The following is a 25,921-nucleotide window of genomic DNA, read 5'->3' on the forward strand; positions in this document are numbered from 1 at the left end:
ACACGCAAACAATGTATCCTCTAAATCCTCAATGTACCCTTAACTTCATCTACCAAAGGTTCTAATTCAACCCTCATCTACACCGGTGCTCTACTAATTTTACGTAAAACATATGTTTTCTAGAATAATTGAGTGTATCTTCAAAAAAACAACCCATCATATGACCATAAACCACCATTAAATACGGAACAAAAAATGCTAATGTATCAGACATTTTATCTTTTTACATATTTACTTTAAACGAAAAACTAGCTTCTCTAAACTTCACAAAAAAAAACGGTTTATTTTTAAGAATCATATGTTTAATCTATTCTATCTCTTAAACAACATGTACAGCATAAAAAATAACACAAAAAAAATAACCTTTCATTCTTATCATGAAAAAAATGTGTATTCATAATTTTTAAATTGACCTATAATACCTTAAAACACTCAATAAAAAGTTTTATTTGAACCACATCTCGTGAACAAACTTCAGATTTTCAGCCTTTTACGCGTTAAAGTAATGTATCGTAACAACATAATTGTGTTGAATTTAACGCGTAAATGTGATTCATTTTGACACCTGTGGCCAGTGCGACGGGTATTTTATCGCGATAAACGTCTTTTTTCACCTACGGGTTAAATCCCAAACTTGATAATTGTTAAGTTTAACGCGAAAAATATATTGATTTTTTTACCCGTTAAAATCTTGTTTTAACGCGTTAAATCTGTATTTATCGCGTTAAATCTGTATTTATCGCGTTAAATGTGATTTTATCGCGTTAAATGTTAACGCGTTACTTTATCGGGTTTTTGACATGATATGCCTTTCATAATAGTCGCCCGGGAATGGTCACATATGTGGCATGTTATGTATGTCTTCCGCTTTGGTGTAGACAGATTGAAAATGCTGGTTTAAGATTGAAGCTTTAGTTTGTGTATCGCTGTGGAGAAGTCCGTCTTTGTCTTTGAGTGCAACAATGCCTACATGTGGATTCTTGTTTCCTGCTCTTAATGTAGGATCAAAAAATCGTTTTGGTTGCTCCTTGTGGTCTGTGCTAATGATGTCTTCATGTATTTTCCACGATTATAATTCTGCTTTACATATATAGATCAACAAAATCCTGACACGGTATAAAAGGGAATAAGTTTGATTCGGATGTAATTAAAAGTGTCGAAATAATTCAGGGCCGTGTTTTCCTGTACAGGTTTTTAGTGTAACCGCTGATCATGTGATTCTGAGAAAATTCAAAATGTCGGTAGATGGAGGGTGGGAGTTTGATAAATTTGACGATGGTTCTTTGCGTTAGTATTGAATATTTATAATGATAAGTTGTAGGTGCAGTCTAAACAAATAATTTTAAAAATATACACTTTCCAGCAATATACATAGCAAGGTTAAATATCTAGCACGTCAGAACTTGAGAAGGACATAATCATTTGACAAATATGGCCGATTCATGGCTATGTTTACGATATTTACTCTGAGTATAAACAAACCGGTGTATATAGAAAAAAATTAAGTCTTAGCATGAACTATATATAAAATGGTAAGATGCATATTGTGTTTCAGAAAATTAAAAACATATCTTATTAGATGGTTCACTTTACATCTGTACAGCATCACTAGAAAATGTAAAACCAAAACACAAATCAACTCTAACATGTCTAAAGTGAGAAAAACAAGAAAACAGAAATGACCAATTAAGTGATGTTGTAAGAATACAAAGTGTTGAGTGTGTTTTCCCTATAAAAAAGCTCACCAAGTAAAATAGTGACTGAACATGAGATCTACATTTTTGTAAATGCGGCCGTTCTAATGAGCTCATTAAAATATGAATCCGGGTCCATCCGCCCTGATTCCGGTTCGCCCAGATTTTATTTTTTAGTATAGTGTTGTATGTATATAATTGAATATGTTGAAGTCAGTCTACAATTTCGCCGAATATTTACTATGTATTATGTTGTCTAAAGCTAGCTGCTACTAGGTTACAATGTAGCAGTAAATGATTTATGGTTTCATTTTCATGTACACTTCCATAGTTTATGGAAAATTGCAGCGGTTCCACTTCCATATATTACTTTGTCAAAACACACTTGAGATCAAAGAGCCAAGCTGCGAAAATAATTTCCCTTTCATGCCTAACAATTTTTACATCAGTTTTTTTACCCATCCAAGCTGACTATTTTATTAGAGAAAAATGTTATTTTCATTATTAATATATCAAAGACAATTCATGTAACAATCAGTAATATTAAAGATTTCAAATAATACCTAATCAGCAATCAAAATTCAATCATCAGTACTTAAAAGTAATTTTAAAATAAAGTGTAACAATGCAGCCAAGAATTTTATTTAATTAATATTAATTTGGCAAATATTCTGTATTTAACTTTTAATAAATATATACATAAATTTTAATATATGTTGCTATTTTTAGACATCATAAATTTTAATATATATATATATATTTCTTTCATTAATGTAACATATACATATCTTAAATAAAAATAAGGCGAACGAACCCAGGGCAAACAAACTCAGAGCGAACGAACCTAGGGCGAACATGTTATCAGGGCGAACATATTTTTTCTATGTCAGTAATTTCACATTTGTTTAGAATTTCATGATTTTGTGGTAACAGAGAATTGCAAATGTGTTATTTGTTGATTTTTGTTACAGAAATTGTTGGAGAGGTGCAGCTGAAAAAGTATGGAAAATTTTTAGAAGATTATGCAACTCAACTGAGAGAAATAGAAGAGGCTTTGGATGATTCCATTGGTGATTCATGGGATATGACCCTTGACCCAATCTCTCTACAGGTTTCACTTATTGTTTTTAATTTCAGTTGCCATAGTTTATCCACCTTTATCGTGAATTTTTTTTTTTTTTAAACCACTATATGTATACTGTTTTATTAAAGTACAACCTGATATAACATAATAATAAAAATATGAAGCATATAAGAAAAAATAATAACAAATGTAAATTCATTACCATTTTATATGTATGTTAAAAAATGGTACATAATGTCATGTATTAATGCAATTTTGGAATTGGAATACTTATTAGTCTAGATATAAAAACAGGGAACTAAAGTAAGTGTATTTTCCAGCTTTTGCCATATGAACAGACATCACTTCTTCAGCTGATTAGAACAGACAACAAAATCTTCAACAAAATTATCACAGTATTTGCAGCATTATGTTGTGAGATGCAGTCACTGAAACATGAAGCAGAAAATAAGTTTTACAATGCATTGTTGTTCTATGGAGAAGGAGGTAACTCTACTACTCATAAAATACATATAAACCATTTAATGAAAAAAATATTTTATGTTTTAACTATTCAATATAAACTAGAACACACCCGTGATATCGCGGGTCCGTGACTGAATTATAGTATATAACTATGCCCAAGCCTTATTTTAGTATTATTTTTTATCTGATAAAGTCATGCCGATTATAAGATACACAGTTTTCTCTGCTTTCAAATCTTTCTGTTTGAACCCGTCGAACTGGAACTTATCAATTATTGGTAATATTAATTATTTGGATAACAAAAGGTCCTGGAATGGAGTATTTTTTAATCAACAGCATTGTCCTATGTTAGTTATAAATAAAGTTGAATTCTTTGATTCACTGTTTTATGTCATGCTCGCTAACAAATTGAAAATGGTTCCTATATACACCTTATTTTTAGTCCAGATTTTTAGTATTCCTATTGTTATCTTAGAAAGTCCTACTGATAAAATACTACAATAGGTAACAACCCTGTGACTTTTGGAGTTCCTCAAGGTTCTATACTTGGACCTTTATTGTTCCTCATTTATATAAATGACTTACCATTAACCTTAGAATATACAGAATCTGATCTATATGCTGATGATACAACTTTACATTTGTCATCTAAATCTATTGTAAATTTAAATATGTGTTTGAAAAAAGACTTAGACAATGTTATTAAATGGTGTAAAGAAAATGATATGACGATAAATAGCAAGAAATCAAAATGTATGCTTGTTGGATCAGACAGAAAACTGGTAAACTGTAATGAATGTTTATGTGTTTTATCACAAGATAATATCGCTTTAGATAATGTTGAAAAACTTCTCGGAATTCATATTGATAAAAACCTATCATGGTCAATTCAAATTGATAAAATATGCGAAACTATTTCAACCAGAATATATTTGTTAAAAAGGTTGAAACGTTATTTACCATTAAAGGGTCTTATTCTTTTTTACAATAGCTATATATTACCCATTATTGACTACTGTTGTACAGTATGGGGTCTCACCACACACATTAATCTGGAGAGGATACATAAGCTCCAAAAACGTGCTGCTAGATTAGTTTTATCTGTTCCTTTTGATTTTCCATCAACAGTAATGTTTAAAAAACTTGCATGGATGACTATATTTACGAGGATACACTATTTTCAAGCTGTGTTAATGTTTAAGTGTATGAATGGTCTAGCACCTGATTATCTATCTATTAAATTTACTGCTTGTGCTGATCTTTATAATTATTGTCTGAGGTCGACAACATCAGGACTTCTCCATGTACCAAGACCTAATTCTGATTTTTTAAAAAGAACATTTAAATATTCTGGTCTTATTACCTGGAATAATTTAACAAATAATATTAAAGAAATAGACAATTTAGATACATTTAAGACCAACTGTTCAAACTATTTTCTAACTGAACAGAATAAAGATGCACGAAACTAATGTATATTTTTCTTCTTCTACTGAATGCATATATGTGCTTATTCAATATTTAAGCTGCTATATTTAACTGTATTATGTATTTTATTTTGTATGTATTTTTGTCCGTTTTCTTTTTGTATTAATAGTTTTTGAAGGCCTCATGGAAGATTAACATGTAATTGTTAAATGTGTTACCTTCGTTAAATAAAGAATTTTATTATTATTATTATGTGATTATGATCCGTGTATATAGCATATTAATCGGATATTCACCGTTTGGTGGTGCACCTGTTAAATGCGGAACGTACAGATAAGGTAATAGGTGACAGGTGAATATAGCATATTAATCCTAAATACACCGTTTGGTGGTGTACCTGTTAGATGCGGAACGTACAGATAAGGTAAAAGGTAACAGGTGAATATACTATTGGTATCGGTATCGGTCTCGACCCGGAATTTCTTAATTATTGGCAATATTAATTACGTGGAAAACAAAAGGGCCTGGAGTGGTGTAATTTTTAATCTATACCTTTGTACTATATTAGTTATATATAAAGCTGAATTCTTTAATTCATCGTTTTTACGTGATGACGGCTGACAAATTGGACCTCGTAATTTTAGTATTACCGGTATAGATATGCTATAACTATTGAAACATTAGTCATAATATATGCTATGAAAAGAGCACATGTGTCTGTATTTAGTTAGTTTTACACTATATTTTAATAGAAAGTTGCAATGTTTTTATCATTGCCAAGAATGTAAAAAAAATAGATGTCACGAAAACAGGCAACAAGTAAAAAAACAACCAATTACCAATCAATCTTCAGTGAATCATCTAGATTCTCACATGATTAAATGACAAAATTATCATGGTGGAATTAACATGATTAAAACAGCAACTTTTTTGTCTAAATTATTGTTTCCTCGAAAGAATATAAAATCTGTCTACCCCATGTACCATTTCAGTTGTTTCTTAATGAAATGATAAATATATTCTTTCTGTTTATTTGATTTTTTACATCAAATTAAAAATTTACCAATGTATAGATGTATGTTTGAAGTCCAGGTGGAATAGATTTAACTTATGATGGCTTAACCATGCAGCATGATTTAAGGAAGGGGAATTGATTAAATAAGGTCACCTGCCTTGGCAAGAATTTCTTGACCCAGACTAATGATATTTGACTGATTGATGGCCTACCAAAAACAAAAAGTCTAAGCACATATTAATAGCAGGAAATATATTTTGTAGAGCCAGATGAAGGATTACAAGATGGGGATGCACAAGTACAAATGGGAAAGATGATGTCACTAATACAGGTACTTTGAATTCCGTAATCATGTGGGTCCAGGGTTTTGTGGTTCAGAAAAAAATTGGGTGTTTCCTGGATATTGATCATTCATGGTTTATAATTTGTCGCACAGTGTATCAAAGCAACCAGTATTTAGATTGTTTGGCTCAATTCATCAAACATTTGAACTCTCTCTGATCCAGTCTTTGGGCAACTGTTGTGTAGCTTATTGCAAGTAAAACTTTGGTGATAAGTCACATTCAGTAATTTCATAAGTGACAAAAAGATATGCATAACCAAAATGAAATGGCATGGAGTCTTTTAGCAATATGATAATATATAAAATTTATAAAATTCAATCAACTGATTAAATACTACAGTTCCTGAAAAATTGTCAGTCATGTCTACTCTGACTACCAAATACTTCAGAGGTTTGAGAATTCAATGTATGGGGGCATTCTCAATGTGTGCTTAACTGTTGGTTTATATTTTGTATGCTTTTATAGCTTTACAGTTTTAGACAGAGACCACCATGATTAAAAAAAGTTTTGTAACTTTGATAGCAAAGGTTTGTAAAGAATCCAGTTTTATGAGGAAGAAAACAAACATGAGCACCTCTCTGATAAAATCATAGCTAGGAACAAACCTTAAAATGGTTGTAAAATTTTGGCTATGCAATTTAATTTTGTGTATTATAGAATTTATAATTTCTGCTATGCAATTTCTTTTTGTGTAATTAACATAGAATTTATAACTTTATAAAAATATTGCAAATAGCTCTTTAAAGATACTTGTGTTTGTTTTCCATATATTTAATTGCCTTTTGCTCTATATACTTACAGGTGTTTTATTGATAATTTATATTTTATAGGAACTGTCATGTTTTGTCACCAGAAGTTATGAAGTGGTTAAGAGTGTTGTACAACAGTTTTCTTGTTTATACACAGCTTCAAGGTAAATTATAGAAATAAATTTTAAATACTAGAGAGTCCATCAAGGGTACTAACACCAAATATTTCCAAAGGGTGTTTCTTTTACTCTCATTGTGTACTAGGCCTGATTGGACAGCAGATTTTTTTTTAATACATTTGTAAGACAGGTATTTGATAACATTACGTGTTTAGTCAAGGCACATGTTGTTTAGTTACTGCAGTTGTTTAGTGAAACAGGTTAACTGTATATATGAAGAAGAAAAAATTGAAACCTTAGAAAAAATGCATTTATAGTATTATATATTTCATAATCAAATATATAAAGCCATAAATTTAGCGTTCTTTAACTCATAAATAACAAAAGCTAGCCGAGCCTAGATTGTATGTCTCTTTCAAAGTCTTTCATTATTTTTCTCATTTACACAAACCCAATATTGCCTCCCACTCATACTAAATAGATTAATGTTTGCTTTCTATGAAATATGAATCTTATCTTTATTTTAAATGGAAATACTTCGTTCCTTTAAGCAGGTGATTTTTTTATTATTATTCATGTAAAACTTATGTGCTTTATTAATTTTAGGTCAGGACCAAAGCTAATCAATGTGACTGATGTCCATTTTCAGGTATGATAAAATCTAAACAAAATTTCTGTTTCCTCTGTATCCTATACTGGTATATGACATCAGTTAATAACCTCTATGATGACCGATTGATTTGCAGAGTACTAAATGTTCATAAAATTGGTAGTCTGATATGTGGTATGATTGCAATTGAGACAGCTATCCAGAGTCCAAATTACCTGGGTGTAATGCCCGCATCACACATTGGCATATAGACCGGCATGCACCAAACGTACAAAGAAAATTGACAAAGTAGGTACACGTTTGTTGCACGCCAGAGAAACGCTAAGCAATCGTTAAACGTGCGTTGCATAAGTTTGAAGTACGTCGAAATACAAAGGTATACGCTTAGTGAACGCTACAACTCAAGGAAATTTTTATGCAGTATAAAAAAATTCATCCAGCTCAAATGTGTGTCTAGCGTATACCTGTACGCTACACACACGTTATACATACGCTAAGAGCGCGTTGAAAATGCTACAGATAAGTTTGAGACACGTTTAAGGTACGTTGTATACGCTTCAAGATTGTTCGACTTTAACTAAAACGTATGCAGATGTGTTTGTAACAAACACCCCCTAATAGAACCTCCAAGATACGACCGGGACGCGTCTGAAATACTTGCAAGAGACTTTTTTTCCTTTGTAGCGTGCATTCCATCTACGTTAGACAAACACCAGGCATACACCAACATATGTTACTTGATCGCTCGATAAAAGCGTAGATACGCTTCTCATAAGTCCAATACACGCTTAAAGCTTGTTGTGCACATGATACAGATATGATTGACAGGTTGAATGCATCCAAAATTACTAGCGTATTGGCAGCGTACAAGATTTTTTAACACGCCTGGCGTACGTCTGAGCTATAGGCTGATGTGTGACGCCAGTATTAGCAACTATAGATTATTGTAGTCTTATAAGATTTATTTTACAAAATTTTAGTCACAGCTTTTTAGAAATAAATAATAGAGGTTTCTCTTAAAATTTAATTGAGAATGAGTACAGTAGGTAAAATTGAAGGGCCACTTCTTGTCTTTTCAGTGTTCTATAGTCATGATAGTACTGTACATTTACATGTAGGAAATTTTAGATATTTCAGACTTTCAGACTTTTTCTTATTTATTTGAATTTAGGTTGTGTATGAACATCTAGGTGATTTACTGACTGTCTTGATAACATTAGATGAGATCATCAACAATCATGGCACCCTGACAGATCACTGGACCCTGTATAAAAGGTCTGATTAATTTTTTTATAATTTGATATATATCAAAGTTATGGACTTAGATTAGGCTAGACCATAAAATTTCACATTCAGAAAATTCGTTGTTATTTCATATCATTAGTTAACTTTTCATTGATTTTACAAAAAATAAACAGGCGCTACTGTCTTGTTGATGTATATTGTACATTTTAGAATATATTGTATACCTGTAAGAATGTGATTTTGATCAATGGACATTTATGTGTGCAATTTAATGAATTGCTACATACAAATAATACTGTAAGAAATAAAAATGGTAATTCTATTTACCATGCTTACTGTGATAGTAACTGTATTGCATTTTTTGTGCAATATTATAATATGCATGTAAATCGATGACTGCAGAGCTTGACTTTTCTCTCTCCTAAAATTTTCAGCAATATATGTTTAGCAGAACATTTTGTTCATTCAAAAAATGCAGAAATTAAAATATTCAAAATTTTCATGAATATTCATCTGTAGTTTAGATATACTAGACTTAGAAATAAGCAAAATATTCTATTGTTAAATACTTTTAAAACACATGTTTTTTTTTCAGAATGTTGAAATCTGTTCACCACGACCCAGGAAAATTTGGTATACAACCAGACAAAATGAGACCATTTGAGAAACTAATGATGCAGTTAGAAGGCCAGCTTTTAGATGGATTGATATTTCAAGTGAGTGTTTACTTTATATTTAAATGTGTGTGCTGCAACTGTTGAAAGTCTTATAGTACAAGTGATTAGATGAACAAGGTATTTACGTTTGAATAAGATACTAAAAACAGCACAAAAAAATTTTTGGTTGTAAAACAGACTCTGTCATTCCATGGCTATGAGCTATGATATTAAATCAATTTATTATGAATAAAAATCTGCTAGACGTTAAAGAAAGCTACTGTTAAAAAAAAAAAGAAGATATGGCTTCAATGTCATTAACCTTAAAGAAAAAAGTAACCTTTTAATCAATTTCTGTGTAAAAATATGTGAAATTTTAATTTATATAAATATTATTACTTTTTTCTGTTTAGAATTGTGTTGAGCAGACATTTGATAGCCAGACTGTGTATGTTACTAAGAATCCTGTGTTTGCAGAAGAATTTGCTGCCAATATCAGAGAAATTTTACCAGATCTGGAACAGAGGATAGGTATAATCATTTGTAGGAAACAGATTTTACCATTTAGGATAGTGTGGAACTTAACTTACACCCAATTCTTTTGTTTGATGAAAGTTAATTTGTTTTGTTCTGGACTCTTTTTCTAATTATAATGTAGAACAGTTTAATTGTAGACCATTTATTAAAGTAAAAAAGGTACAAATCACCTCTATCATGTCTATAAAAACAGCCCACAGTCACAGTGGTCTTGTGGTAGCTTTAATTTTGTAGTGTTAAAAGTCATAGGTTTTATCCACAGCTGGGTGAAACTAACTACTTTAAGATTGGCATTTGTTGCTTCTCTGTCTATATATGTATAGCACACCGCAATTAGAAATAAGACCATGACCTCGCAGAGTCCAACTGATGTAAAATTATATTTCTTCCTGTTGACTTTTGAGAACAAGCATGTTAAAAAGTCTGACTCATTGCGTCAGTCTATGAAAGCAGAGTGTTTTCTATTTCACAGTAACAGATTAACCTCTTCAACATGCATGGAAAATTAACTGCTTGACACCAAGCAGCCATCAATTGCTCATGATAAGTCGCCATGATCATGATTAATAAATCATGGAATATTTATCATCAGTAAAACGTTATTTCTTTTATAAACAGGAGAGAACAATGAAATGGACCAGAGGTACAAGTTTGTTGGTCTGTGTGGACTGTAACGTTATTTCTTTTATTTTACAGGAGAAAACAATGAAATGGACCAGAGGTACAAGTTTGTTGGTCTGTGTGGACTGTACGTTCTTCATTTCCAGATTTTCAGAGTCATTGATAAAAAAGTTTTCAAATCCATGTGGGATGTTTACAAAAAGGTAAATTTGTTTTCTCTGAAACTAGATATTTATGGCATTCATGGTTCTATCAGGGCTTCCAAAACGGTCATATATTCCGGTCATTTGTATAATGTCCGGTAAAAGTCCGGCTGGGCAAAGCATGAAACGGTCATATACTTTTTAGTTTTCAAGGCTTTTTCGGTCATTTTTACATAATTCACGATCTTTTTGACCCAACCCAGAGACGTATTATATGTCTCTGCCCAACCTTTTGCCTTTAACATCAACACATTTCCGGTCATAAATGTGACATGATGATTAATTACTATCAAAACAACACCTACTTCAATACTTTCTAATTTTAATCAAGGCTAATTAGTAGTTGGACAGCTGAAATCTACCTGTTCAGGTGACAGGTGAACTATGTTCAGTACCGGACATCGTATAAATTGATCGGTTTATTCCCAATTATTTTCTTACATTTCAGCGGTTTGTATCTAATTGATTTAGTCCAAAAGATTAAAATTATTAGAAATTAGTTTATCAACACGATTTGATGAAAAATTTCAAAAGGTATTATAAAATGAAAAATCGTCAGAACTACGTCGTATGAACTAGAACACGTGTGCGCATGTGCACAGGTGGGAAATTTAATTATGCATCCTACATTTCTTCAAAAATGCTAAAATCATCATTGATACCTGTATCTAACGTTCATTTCGAGTATTTTTTGAAGAAATAACGTGGAAACAGCTTCTTCATTCAGTAGTGCTTTGTAAACGTACACGGATTTTACGTATCCGTTGATGGTCCATGTTTTACCATTGTCAAGTCAACATCCGGTTAAAACGAAAGTAAAGTTTTTGACAATGTCATTTGCACAAATAAAAAGTCTAAGGCAGATATGAGCACGCTGATGTGCACACTTTGAATGATGCACTGCCAATTTAATAGTTACATCAGAACATCAAATTCATATCATATCAAAGTAAAGTTTAAAATCGTTTTTTTTTTAATGTAATGTCAATCATTGGAATGGCCATCTGATTACCATAATTGCCTTTTGTGACTAAGTCTTAAGGGATTAAAATCGGGATCAGATATGAAATGTCCGGCTGGCTCAAATATTTTTTGGAAGCCCTGGGTTCTATGATTGTAAGGTCAGTCAATTCATACCTGTTTTGGCAGACAAACATGCAACATATAATGTTTGTTCATTTATATGAAGATAATATAATTTCTCTCATTTTATTTCAATATGATAATAACTTAAAACAATCCCTACACCTATCAATTCTTAATAGAAATCTAGAAAGTTAAGTGCATAGCTAATTTAATGTTTTAGTGACAAGTTGTATGTCAATAGTTTTATTATCTGTACACTGTCAATTATATGTCTTGTTTTGTACAAAGTTCTATTCTTCCACAATGGTATAAATTCATAACATAAAAGATTGAAGTAAGATAGAAATGATATATTCGATTTCAGGTACCTTGTGTTCATTTAATGGGAAATATGGTATGGTTTCCTACCCAGTTCTTATTAGAGAAGTTACCACAGATGCAGAAAGTTTTGGACAAGAAAGCTGAGATGGCTGTCGTTTCAGCACAGTCGTCATGGTTACAGCAGAGAAATCAAATGCTTTCTAGGTAAATAAATATGAAAAAGATAATGACTGAATGTTATGGAATAATTATTTAGTATTCTCCTGGTTTTGTTTATTCATTCTTTGAGAAACGAATACATCTATATATTGATTTGTGTAAACCAATAAAATTTGAATGGTGATCCTGTATCAACACTTTCTAACAAAATTTGTTTTACTGTTTTATTAATGATGTTTGCTTGTCATGTTTTGGAATTTTTATCAGATTTTAGGAATCCTCTGGTTTTATTCATTTGAATGCCTTAAAAAAAATTGCCAATTGACCCCCATTTTCCTTTTTATAAATCTTTTACATGTATAATGATAAGCCATCTGTTAAAGTCTTATAAAATTTTAATTATTTTTATACGACCGCAAAAATTTTAATTTTTCGTCGTATATTGCTATCACGTTGGCGTCGTCGTCTTGCGTCACCGGAATACTATTAGTTTTCGCACTCTTACTTTAGTAAAAGTGAATAGAAATCTATGAAATTTTAACGCAAGGTTTATAACCACAAAAGGAAGGTTGGGATTGATTTTGGGAGTTTTGGTCCCAAAATTTTAGGAATTAGGGCCCAAAAAGGGCCCAAATAAGCATTTTCTTGGTTTTCGCACTATAGCTTTAGTTTAAGTAAATAGAAATCTATGAAATTTTGACACAAGGTTTATGACCACAAAAGGAAGGTTGGGATTGATTTTGGGAGTTTTAGTTCAAACAGTTTAGGAATTAGGGGCCAAAAAAGGGCCCAAATAAGCATTATTCTTGGTTTTCGCACGATAACTTTAGTATAAGTAAATAGAAATCAATGAAATTTAAACACAAGGTTTATGACCACAAAAAGAAGGTTGGGATTGATTTTGGGAGTTGAGGTCTGAACAGTTTAGGAATTAGGGGCCAAAAAGGGGCCCAAGTAAGCATTATTCCTGGTTTTCGCAACATAACTTTAGTATAAGTAAATAGAAATCTTTGAAATTTAAACACAAGGTTTATGACCATAAAAGGAAGGTTGGGTTTGATTTTGGGAGTTTTGGTCCCAACAGGTTTTTAGGAATAAGGGGCCCAAAGGGTCTAAAATTGAACTTTGTTTGATTTCATCAAAAATTTAATAATTGGGGTTCTTTGATATGCCAGATCTAACTGTGTATGTAGATTCTTAATTTTTGGTCCCGTTTTCCAATTGGTCTACATTAAGGTCCAAAGGGGGGTCCAAAATTAAACTTAGTTTGATTTTAACAAAAATGGAATCCTTGGGGTTCTTTGATATGCTGATCTTAAAATGTACTTAGATTTTTTATTATTGGCCCAGTTTTCAAGTTGGTTCAAATCAGGATCCAAAATTATTAAGTATTGTGCAATAGCAAGAAATTTTCAATTGCACAGTATTCAGCAATAGCTAGAAATCTTCAATTGCACAGTATTGTGCAATAGCAAGAAATTTTCAATTGCACAGTATTGCGCAATAGCAAGAAATCTTCAATTGCACAGTATTGTGCAATAGCAAATATTTTCAATTGCACAGTATTGCGCAATAGCAAGAAATATCTAATTGCACAATATTGTGCAATAGCAAGAAATTTTCAATTGATTGGAGTTATCTTTCTTTGTCCAGAATAGTAGTTGAATCAATTTAAATCATTGTTTTATACAATACACAATGTATATTCACTTTTACTACCAACTGATAAATTAAAACAATCTTTACCATTCAGTGATAACAAGCACTTTTTGTTACATTTTAATATTTTATGATGTATTTAAATGAGTAGTTATTGTTGCAAACTCCATTAGAAATTTGAATTGAGATCAGTTTTGAAAAAAGGGAAAGGGGGATGTGAAAAAAAAATGGGGGGGGGGGGGGGGTTAAATTTTTCTCATTTCAGATTTCATAAATAAAAAGAAAATTTCTTCAAACATTTTTTTGAGAGGATTAATATTCAACAGCATTAAGTGATTGCTTAAAGACAAAAAAAAATATTTTAAGTTCATTAGACCACATTCATTCTGTGTCCAAAACCTATGCTGTGTCAACTATTTAATCACAATCCAAATTTAGAGCTGAATCCAGCTTGAATGTTGTGTCCATACTTGCCCCAACCGTTCAGGGTTCAACCTCTGCGGTCGTATAAAGCTGCGCCCTGTGGAGCATCTGGTTTAATAGTTTTTGAGAACTTAAACTTGTTAATGATAGAGCTATGAAAAGTCAAGAGAGAACATTTTCCCGCCAAAATTTCAATGGCTTATAACTCGAAAACAATCACATAGACCTATACAGTTTTTCTGCTCTTTTTATTCCTTTATTAATCCCCTATCAATATAAACTAGTGTTTTCTAAAGCTTATTATTTTGAAACTGAAAAGCGAACTCCTTTAAACTTTTATTGCTAGACACAGTATGGTATGTATGTAATATTTAGAAGATGGTATAATTGCAGTTAGAAATATATTTTTTACATTGTTTTGAACATGCATGTGTTTATATTAGTAGAGTAACTGTATTATATAAACACATACATGTTCTAAAATAATGTAAAAATACATTTCTACAAATCAATCTGGTACATGTAGAAACATTTCTTATTAATAAAAAACTTGTATCAAGTTGGAATTTGGGTGGCAAACTATTACCATTCTTTAGCTATGTCCCTTTATTACATTATATGCAAGCTGGGGCTTCATCTGTGTCCCATGGAACATTCTTTATTTCTATGTTTTAATTTATAGAGATGTGCAGAACTATCACACAACAGTATCAGCCTGGATGATAGAAATGGACTCCAATATTTCACAGAAATCTCTCATGGAAGATCTTAACAATAAATGTGTTCTCTTCATTCAGGTTAGTATTTAGAATTGGATGTACCTGCAAAAACTAGCTCAGTACTTTGATAACAATTTAAAGAAGTTCTTTTAATCAAAATACAACATTTCAGGGGAAAAATCTAAAGGTAAAAGAAAGTTAATTAGAATTACCAAAAATATAGGTGTTTAAAAGAACACACAAACCACAAACTACTGTCTTCTCCAAGAAATAGAACAACATTCAAAGACAAACATGGAACATAGTCCAGATAGTCTATAGACATCTTTACACTCTTTTAATCACTATCAGCAATCCAACATGGCTGTGTCTATGAGAATATTCATCTATTCATGTCTCTTAATGAGCTTACATTGTTAATGAGAGCTTTGACTATTCTCTATTTCTGTCTGGGGCCTCGGTGGCTGAGTGGTCTAAGTAGTTGCTACTGTGATCACTAGCCAGTCAACACTGAGGTTGTGAGTTCCAACCCGGCTCGTGCGGGTGCACTTGACTCTAATCTTATTGACTAGGATTGTCAGTTTTCCTATTGAAGGTCAGTGGTTTTCTCTGGGCACTACAGCTTCCTCCACCAATAAAAACTGGCCGCCATGAAATAGCCTAAATGCTGTGCTTTAAAAAAAGTGACATTTAAACACCAAGAATCAAATCAATCTATTTCGCTCCCATATCAGACTGAATAATGGTACATTTATACATGTACAAACTGAACAAGTTTTCATGAAGAAAATCATAAATGTTTTTATACAACTGCAAAAATGTTTGCGGTCGTATATTGGTATCATGTCGTCGTCGTCTGAAGACAGATGGTTTCCTGATAATAACTTTAGTATAAGTAAATAGAAATCAATAAAATTTTAACACAATGTTAATAACCACAAAAGGAAGTTTGGGATTGATTTTGGGGGTTATGGTCCCTAAGGTTTAGGAATTAGGGGCCCAAAGGGGCCCAAAACAAGCATTTATCTAGTGTCAGTACAAACAGTTGTGTACAAGTATTTCAATTGTTCTGAAATTATACCACAATGTTAAATACCATAAGTAGAAGGTTGGGATATATTTTGTGGGTTATGGGGCAAACAGTCTATGAATAAAGGGCCAAAAAGGGGCCAAAAACAAGCATTCTTGTAGTTTCAAGACAATAAATTGGAGTTATCTTTCCTTGCCAGAATGGTTGTTGAATCACCTAAAACCAATGCTTTATGAAATCTTCTTTGAAAATTGGAGTTATCTTTCTTTGTCCAGAATAGTAGTTGAATCAACTTAAATCAAAGCTATATACAATGCAATATTCACTTTACTACCAACTGATAAATTAAGCAATCTTTACCATTCAGTGATTACAAGCACTTTGATTTCCATTCTAGGGTTATGCCCCTTTGCAAATGGAAAAATTGAAGAATTCTTTAGTTTCTGTTCTCTTAACTTGAGTTTGTTTCAACTAAATTTAATGAAATGTGTATATAATGCTTATTACCTCTAAACTCTGTTTAAGTTAAATTTTTGGCAGCTCACTTTTACAGTTCTTGAGTTATGTCCCTTTATAACATTATATGCTAGCGGGGGCATCATCTGTGTCCCTATGGACACATTCCCCATTTATTTTTTTAGAAGTTACTATTAATTAATATTAATTTTAACCATGACTGTATGACATTTTATATTTTAATATTTTATGATGTATCTAAATGAGTAGTTATTGTTGCAAACTCCATTAGAAATTTGAATTGAGATCATTTTTGGAATAAGGGAAAGGGGGAGGTGAAAAAAAAATTGGGGGGGGGGGGGGTTCAATTTTTTTCATTTCAGATTTCAGAAATTAAAAAGAAAATTTCTTCAAAAATTTACTTTTGTATTAACTTCAATCCCATATAAAAAAAAAAATTTTTGAGAGAATTAATATTCAACAGCATAGTGAATTGCTCAAAAGCAAAAAAAAATTTAAGTTCATTAGACCACATTCATTCTGTGTCAGTAACCTATGCTGTGTCAACTATTTAATCACAATCCAAATTCAGAGCTGTATCCAGCTTGAATGTTGTGTCCATACTAGCCCCAACCGTTCAGGGTTCGACCTCTGTGGTCGTATAAAGCTGCGCCCTGCGGAGCATCTGGTTTTAAATATTATATTGCATAATCAGCCTTTTAAATATAATACTGTCAATTTAAATTTGCAGTTAAAAATAACCTGTTTAAACCAGCTTGAAATTGACCTCACATGAAGTTTTGCTATAGCAAAAATCATATTTTCCACTGTGTTTTATTTTGATACAGTTATTTTACAACCATGTTAAAACATGTCATGCACCTAGATTATGTACAGTGATATTTATTTACAGGGTTTACTGTATGCCAATAACATCAAACATCTGGTCAGAACTGTTATGAATCTACACGTCGCCTTACAAAAACCTATGACTAGAACAGCAGTTATCTCCCTTTGTAGACTCATAGAACTGTTAAAGGTATGATAAATAATATATATTACTAAGATATTAAATTGATTTGTCTGAGCTTTTCTTAAAGATTTTAACCTTTCAACTTTTGATAATTTGTTTTTGATTACTATTCATTTAATTCATCAAAGGAGTAAAAATTGCATATTTATTTTAAAGTTTTTCATCTGTTTAAGAAAGAATGCTTTCCAAAATAGATGAAAAACTTTAAAATAAAGTCCATTTAGACTGGTCTTTAAAAAAAAACACCCAAAAAACGTTTTGGCACATATTTGCATTAATTATTGAAATAACTGAAAATTTACCTCTTTCAGGCAATAGAACACACATTTCATAGGAGAACAATGTTGATATCAGATTATGTCAGTCATATATCACAGCATTTAGGTTTCCTCCTTCTGTCTTCAATATCAACAGCCAAGGTAAGCACAATATATCAAACTAGTGGTTGTCAAAACTTTTACAGGAGAAAATGGAATTATTAACAGTCATATATTAAGTTAGCTATTAACTGGTAAATTTAACTTATGAAATCATTTGCCACCCTATATATGGGGTTGAAAGTCATTATGAACAAAAATATTTTTTGAAATACTTCACTTTGATCTATAATTGATTTTTACTTTCATTTATATTTGTTTCATTATTCTCAGAAAAGAATAACATCAGACAAGAGATATAGTGAAAGAAAATTAGATGTATTGTCTTCTTTAGTGTTAGCAGAAACAGCATTAAATGGGCCAGGTATTAATTTACTGTTATCATAGTCATTTTAAAACTTTTTCTATTGTCTATTCATTATGTTCAACTATATCAAATTTGTTACAGTTATATGTCAGTGTTATGTTTTATGAAACTGTTTGGTTAATATAAATATGGACAGCAACCCATAACAAACTATAAAATAATATTGTTTTCATACTTGAGTAATAACCTGGATACTTTACAATTATGTCAAGCTCTAAGTCGCCCAGAGTCTTAAATGAGTTGTTAATGAATTAAACAGAAAGTATTTACCATCAACACCAAATTTTCTGAATTCTTTAAGATATGAACAAATAAACACAGCAGATATTCCTCAAAGGTAACAATTGAAGAGAGTTTTGGTCCAATCTCTTCTCTCAAATCAAGGACTTTAACATTGATTGACACATGAGTTCTTGTAAGATCATAGTCTAATTATGTTCTTCAAAGGCAGGGTAACAAGAGTTCTTGTCATGTGGATTCAGACTTTGTGGGATAGTTCATTTTTAAAATCTGATTATTTAAAGGATGTTCATGTAGAAAATAGCTTTTTATTACCCCCAAAATGCATTAGATATTTGCCATTTGAGGAAAAACACCATCATTGAATCTAAAATCTCTTTTTAAAGGTACAAAAGAAAGAAGACTTATTCTGCAGTTAGCCTTAGCAGTTGGAAAAACCATGGTATGTATTATATAGCGCTTGTTAAAATTGTATAAGGATGAATCATGATGTCAGGTAAAATTTATAGACAGCAAGTTTAAACAAAACGTGAAATTAATACAGGAATATTTATAGGTCAGTAGAAAGGTTTTGTCTGATTGACTTATATTTAGAGCTTTCAATATAAAGGTGCTTTCACCTATTTATTCTCAACATTGATAAACTGACCTTTTCATTTTTACATTTGTAATCATTTTGTTGCTGTCTCTACAACATTTGGCTGATCTTATGGTGAATCCATACCATTATAGGTATTTTAAATGATGTCAAATAAATAATCAGATTGTTTGTTTTAAATATTTGATTATTTTTAAAATGGAGACTGATTTGTTTGCCATTGGAAAACAAGCCTAAATGTTATTGTCAGAAAATTTGTCTGACAGCTTGTCACTCATGGACCCCTGTAAAAGAACTTTTGTGAGGCATGTCAATAAATTGCACCAAAGTAGTCCTTTTTAACAAATATTTATTCTATCTGGCATGACAGCCTTTTTAAGCATATGATAAATCCATACAGATGAACACTGCTTGATTCTATTACCAGAAGAAAGACATGCAGGTGGATACATTTACTAGTTATATATTTTATTGAAATTATGAAATATCAATATTTTATTTGTGAGTTTGAAATTCTCTTTTATGTAGAAAACCTTCAAAGATGATGAATTAAGTACAATGAATGGAACCTTAAGGAAGCTTGATGCTATATGTGATTTAAGAGAAAGGTAAAAAATCTATTAAAATGATATTACTCATATATATATTTGGGCATGTTGCATTTGCTATTTGCACCATTTTTTTTAAAATGCAGTATTGCTCATGTGCCACACGGTCATATTTCATTTGCGCCAAAACTTAAATACTTATTTTGAGCCATTATTCAGGTAACATAAATGAAAACAAAAGTATCAATGTAACATATATCCGAAATACTAAGCTCATATTAGAAATGTTGTAGAGTACCCCTTATAATTTAAGTAAGTGCATACTCATTAGAAATTTTGGGTTTCTGTTATTTTGTTACATTTCTTATGGGCAGAAATAAGTAACATGTAATGTGATGAGAGTAGGATTGAATAAATTTTAATATTAACTACCAAAATAAATAGTTCCCACAGAATAAGAAGGAAAGTTTAAAGAAATTCGTGTTTGATATATATTATTTGAAAAGTCAATGTATTTTTGTTATAAAGAGAAGATATTACCACTGTGAGTTCATTATTATTTGTTGGATTGTCAAATCCACGAATCAAATACCAACGAAAACACAAGTTTTCCTCAATCCACGAAAATTGATATTAACAAAAATAAATGAATCCAGAGTAAGTTATTCCTACATTTAATACTGTATTTTCTTTGGGTTTTTTTTCAGTGTAAGAAAGGCTTGTGATTGCAGTTTTCTGTACTGGCATAGAGTAGTCTTTCCAATCTATCTGACAGACACTTTTGACAACCTTGTTGATCCACACAGAATGCATGTATGTACATTATATTTATAATGTAATGAACACTTAATTTATCATTCCTTATATATTTTAAAGAATTATAAATCTTAACCCTTTTAGAAGTTATGATTATGTCAGTTACAAGTTTTTTTTATAACTTTTATGAGAATTGTATGACACATGGCTTCATTTTTTTGGTCAATCAAACCGTTGACAAAGATTTTAACATTATTTTTATTAATCAAAGCGTTCAATTTTTTTCACAATGTGCTAGTATTAATGAAATGCTGTATTATGTATTTGGCAGTATATGTTTGGTGCTTTACGAGACTGTGTTCCTCCTATGGCAGCTGTAAAACACATTACTCCTACAGAACTGATGGAGAGGTTTGATAAAGAAGTATATGGAAATCTGAAGGAGGTATTTTCATCTTATTTTATCATGTTTATACACTCTAATACTATTATGCCCCACGGTGGAACTTAGTACATATGTTTCCTATGATATGATCTTTCTAATTTAGATACCGAATTAGAGTTTTTACCCAAATTTCAAGGTCCACCAACCATAGAAAAATAAAAGTGTAAGTGGGGCTTCCATGTACTTTGGACACATTCTTGTTCTATAAAGTGTTCATTAGGCTTTAGAAACAGTTTTAACTTTTATGCAGCATGTTTTACATTTCATAATTTATTGGTCTTTTGAATTTTTTTTAAACATTTTGGTAAAGAATGTACATTTACTTATCTATTATAAACCAAGAGATAAAGGTACTGTTCTTTGAATGAGGAAATCTTTTTATTTTAAAGATCACCATCATGTTGTAAAACATTAACACATTTTGTACATTAATATTTATTATAGTACCTGTTGGACCCTTTGTGTAGAGAGATAGAAACAGATTTACGATTACAGATACATGCACATCTTCAGCTTGACGACAGAAATCCTTTCAAAGTAGGCATGAAAGACATGTCACAATTACTGAAAGTCCGACCAATCAGATTCTTTGATAGATACATTAACATCAAAGGTAACTTATAGCTTTAATGAATTACAAAAAAAAACTTATAGCTTGCTTTGCATGATAGGTTTTAAGAAAATTAGACCTGTAAAAAATATTTAGATAACTTGTGTTGCATGTGATTTCTTTTTTATGTGAATGAAAATAACTCATCTACAGAGGTTGTTGTTGGGATACTGTTTAGTCAGAAGACTTAAATAAAAAGACATAGAAGAAAACAGAAGGGCACTGTTTATAATTTTGTTTATATTTGTCCAATTTTCCCACTGCTTTTACTTTGATATGACTGAATCACTGTAGAATATTAGAACAATCATTGAACAATTGTGATGTATAAAGTGCCAGAAACATTCAGCTTCCAAATTTAATGATGTGTGTTTATTATATATATATATTTGTTAACAGGTTATGTAGAGCATTATTTGAACACAACATTTTACAATTTGACAACGGTAGCTCTCCATGATTGGAAAACTTACGGTGAAATGAAACACATGGCAGAACAGAAATATGGTCTGAAATTAATAGAGTCACATCTACCTAGTCAAACATTAGAACAGGTAAATTACTACATCTGGTATAATATGTAACAGTTTGATCATGGAATAGGTAAACTACTTCATAAATATGGAATAACATGTAAAAATGAAGTCTTGGAATAGGTAAATAACATCTTTCCGTCAACTGCAGTAGAGCAAGAAAATCATGACGTCTGATAATCATTAATATTGTTAATTTATTGAAATACACCTGCATACTCAAACCAGAGCCTGGTTTGAAGCTAGGGCGTTTTAATGAATGTATATAGGCAAATTACTATATAGCATACTGATAAAATTTGTCTGATAAACAAAACTAATAACTGAATTCCATTTTCTTGGACAAACATTGGCATTTATAAATCAGCTCTTCATATAAATGATATTACATTGTTACATATAAATCATTTCTATTGCTTGAAATATTAGAATAAGTAAAATGCTTTTGTTTGAACTAATATAACATTTTCATTTAAAGCATTGCTTTGCAGTGCAACCATAATACATTACAGGTATATACTTACAATAACTTATAACAGACCATGTAAAACTTTTGAAATGATTTACAATCGTATAAACATTTCACTCATAAAAAGAACACCTTCATTCTACCACATATTGGCAGACATTTTTGATATATGCATATATTTGATTTAAGAAATAATTCAGAGAAGCCATAGATTTGTTGGAAATTTACACATGGCCTTGGCCGTGATATTTGAATTTTATACTGAGCGTTAAGCAAATACAGTCATTAAAGATTGAAAAGAGAGTGTGTATGCCATGTGTGTGGTAGTTCTATTTTAGCCACTGTTCAATAAATGTAAAACAAATCTTATAATCTGTAGCTTGCATGAATCATTCCTTAAATAACCGCTAGAAGAAAATTTGATTGATTCTTTTAATTCTAAAACCCAACATTTGCCATTTTTAATATACATTTTTTCTTGTAATCTACCAATAAATTCACTGTTGACATTTTGTAACCAATTGCAAGGAGCCGCCATATTGATTTGCTTAAATCTGTAAATGTGCGAATAATGGAATAGAAAAGAAAAAAGCAAAACCTACCTCAAAACTTTATTTTAATGCAATATTATCAGAGTTTAGAAGGTAAACACAATAAAAAAACCAGATTTGATGTTTTCATTCATATGACGTCATGTATTGAGATGGCATTATTACGCCAAAAAATCTTTAATGCATAAATTGTTTTTTGTTGTGCCTAAGAATAAGAATAAGAATTCAGTAGGTTTTTTTCAATTGTAATTTTTAACACAGCGATCTTGAAAAAGCGTTTGCACATAGGTTTCAAGACATGTGGGTTTATGCGGGAGATATATTTTAACAGCCATTATTAGGTACATCTCTGAGTCTGCACTAAGTATAGATATATGGAGAATTTTATCACAGTGTAATTTACAAAGCGAAAGAAGCACTTCATGTTAGAATAGATTATTTTTTTCTATAATGTTAAATGGTGTACATTTGATAATTAATTTTGAATTGATTTGTTTCAGGGACTAGATGTTCTAGAGATTATGAGAAACATTCATGTATTTGTGTCAAAGTTTCTATATAATGTCAATAATCAGGTAAGTTTCATTTATATAATAAAATAAGAATAATTTCTGTGACATGAAATTATAACATATGAATAAAATTTTATTATACCCCTGCTTTAAAAAAGTGGGGATATACTGCTTTACCTCTGTCCATCCATTCATCCATCCATCTGTCCCATGAATATTTTTCATCACATTTTTCTCAGGAACTACATCACAAGGATTTCTGAAATTATGTTTCAGGATTTATATAAGTCAGCTACACCGTTTGATACATTTTCATGTTCATCACTCAACAATTACCTGTGTACGGAACACTTACATCATTTTACACTAATAAATTTATCTAGTTGCTGCAGGGTCATTTTACAGTAATAAATTTATCTAGTTGCTACAGGGTATCATCAGTGAGCAGTAGCTTGCAGTTTCACTTGTTTGACTTGACATATTTATGTCAGCTATCCATACACTATTAAATAAGTTTACTTTTTCAGATATTTGTAGAAAAGTCCAGCAATAACAAACATCTCAATACTATCAACATCCGTCACATAGCCAACTCTATCAGAACTCATGGGACAGGGATCATGAACACAACAGTAAGTTTTACAGTACAACCTCTATAACAAATATGTTGACTTATCAGAGGGAACATGTATTTACTAGATGATAATATACAATTATGGCCCACAAAGGTGGTGAATATCCAAAAAATGGTCAACCCGAGTAAGGGTTGTTTCATGAGGGCTTTTGCCCAAGGGGGATAACCCTTACTCGGTTGACCGTTTTGGATATTTATAGACTTAATGGGCCATAATTGTTTTATTATACAGAACGAACATATTACTATTAAATGTAAAATATTGTAACAGATTGTCAAAACACTGCCATTAGAAAACTATTTTGTGTCTATTGACATTTCGCTTTTGTACAACAAAGGTAAACTCTTTCTGTAAAATATAGATGGCCCTGGAGATATCATCGACACTTGATGAATTTCCAAGTCTTCTATGGTTTTGTTTCGTTGTCACGTGATAGACTTCTAACCTGGCTGTTATTCATATTTTTTTTGTTTCTCTGATGTTAAATAACTTCATACTATAAAGGGAGTCGATTTTTTGCAATTTCATTAATTTGGTAATTTTTTGTAAATTTTTACAAAATATTTTCCTCTGTAACTAAAGAGCCAAGTTTATTATAGATGAGATAATTTTAAGAAGCAAGAATGTTCAGTAAAGTAAGATCTACAAACACATTACAATCACCAAAACACAATTTTGTCATGAATCCATCTGTGTCCTTTGTTTAATATGCACATAGACCAAGGTGAGTGACTCTGGCTCTTAAGTGCCTTTAGTTATTATTTTGAAATTTTGAAGTTTCTTTGCTTTACTGAGGAACAAAAGCTGAAATATGCATTCGCTGGAAATGAATTGTATCAATTGTATGAAATAAACTCTTATTATTGTATAAAATGAAATTTCTCAGTAATAAGTTATCTGTTGCAATACATTATATATTCGAATTATTATATTTAGGTTGTAACTCAAACTATTTAAATAGACTGCTGTCAAAAGGATTTCAAATAAAACAGCTTAAATTAGGTGTTTTGCATTCTAAGAGTTTTCTGAGTTTTATTTTTTGAACCCTTGATTTTCTATATTCTGTAAGGACTCATGTTTTTGGGGATTTAGTAGTTCCCCTCCAACCATGAATATAGAACCAATTCCACAAATAAAAAACACACCACCAAGAAAAATTCCCACCAACTACAAAACTTGAAATCTATGACGAAAATGTCACCTAAAAATTCATTAAAAACCATTGATGCTTTTTACAAGAAATGTAAATCCATGAGTCAACTCTGAATATACATTTTCTACATAAGGAAGATGACAGTTAATTTTTTCATTGGTTTCGTGTGTTTAAGCTGGTTTTTTTTAGCCATTTGATAAAGTACTTTCTACTTGTATGTTCCTACATTTTTTGTAATTTTTTTTATAATGTACGTTTAAGTGTTGTACAAACTAACTTAGTGTTTTATGACCTGAATAAAGAATGAAAAACTGATATACTGATATGCTTAATTTTTATTCATAAATACAAAATAGCAATGGAAATAGCATATAGTAATGAAAATGCATGAATTGTCAACTTATACAGTCAATAAATTATAATGCTAAGCACTAAAACATTATTAAAAATCTTCATATGAAGTAATGAAGC

The 25,921-nt window shown here is 30.9% G+C and overlaps 1 protein-coding gene across 2 annotated transcripts in view; it reads left to right on the forward strand.

Annotated features, from left to right (window-relative positions):
- The first annotated feature begins 1,183 nt into the window (after positions 1-1,183).
- LOC139495111 (WASH complex subunit 4-like) overlaps positions 1,184-25,921 on the forward strand; it is a 45,739-nt gene continuing 21,001 nt past the window's right edge. For both annotated transcript variants that reach the window (XM_071283271.1, XM_071283274.1), the window contains exons 1-23: positions 1,184-1,287; positions 2,666-2,805; positions 3,099-3,264; positions 5,950-6,017; positions 6,861-6,943; positions 7,505-7,547; positions 8,680-8,783; positions 9,349-9,469; positions 9,823-9,940; positions 10,643-10,770; positions 12,221-12,381; positions 15,101-15,215; positions 17,537-17,662; positions 17,968-18,075; positions 18,307-18,397; positions 19,027-19,082; positions 19,767-19,846; positions 20,494-20,599; positions 20,874-20,987; positions 21,432-21,600; positions 21,997-22,151; positions 23,651-23,725; positions 24,190-24,294. In XM_071283271.1, the coding sequence (XP_071139372.1) occupies positions 1,236-1,287; positions 2,666-2,805; positions 3,099-3,264; positions 5,950-6,017; positions 6,861-6,943; positions 7,505-7,547; positions 8,680-8,783; positions 9,349-9,469; positions 9,823-9,940; positions 10,643-10,770; positions 12,221-12,381; positions 15,101-15,215; positions 17,537-17,662; positions 17,968-18,075; positions 18,307-18,397; positions 19,027-19,082; positions 19,767-19,846; positions 20,494-20,599; positions 20,874-20,987; positions 21,432-21,600; positions 21,997-22,151; positions 23,651-23,725; positions 24,190-24,294 (2,484 nt within the window). In that variant the 5' untranslated portion in view covers positions 1,184-1,235. The remainder of the gene's footprint in view (positions 1,288-2,665; positions 2,806-3,098; positions 3,265-5,949; positions 6,018-6,860; positions 6,944-7,504; positions 7,548-8,679; positions 8,784-9,348; positions 9,470-9,822; positions 9,941-10,642; positions 10,771-12,220; positions 12,382-15,100; positions 15,216-17,536; positions 17,663-17,967; positions 18,076-18,306; positions 18,398-19,026; positions 19,083-19,766; positions 19,847-20,493; positions 20,600-20,873; positions 20,988-21,431; positions 21,601-21,996; positions 22,152-23,650; positions 23,726-24,189; positions 24,295-25,921) is intronic.

This window comes from Mytilus edulis, chromosome 1 (assembly GCF_963676685.1).
Source record: "Mytilus edulis chromosome 1, xbMytEdul2.2, whole genome shotgun sequence".
Classification (NCBI taxonomy): Eukaryota; Metazoa; Mollusca; class Bivalvia; order Mytilida; family Mytilidae; genus Mytilus; species Mytilus edulis.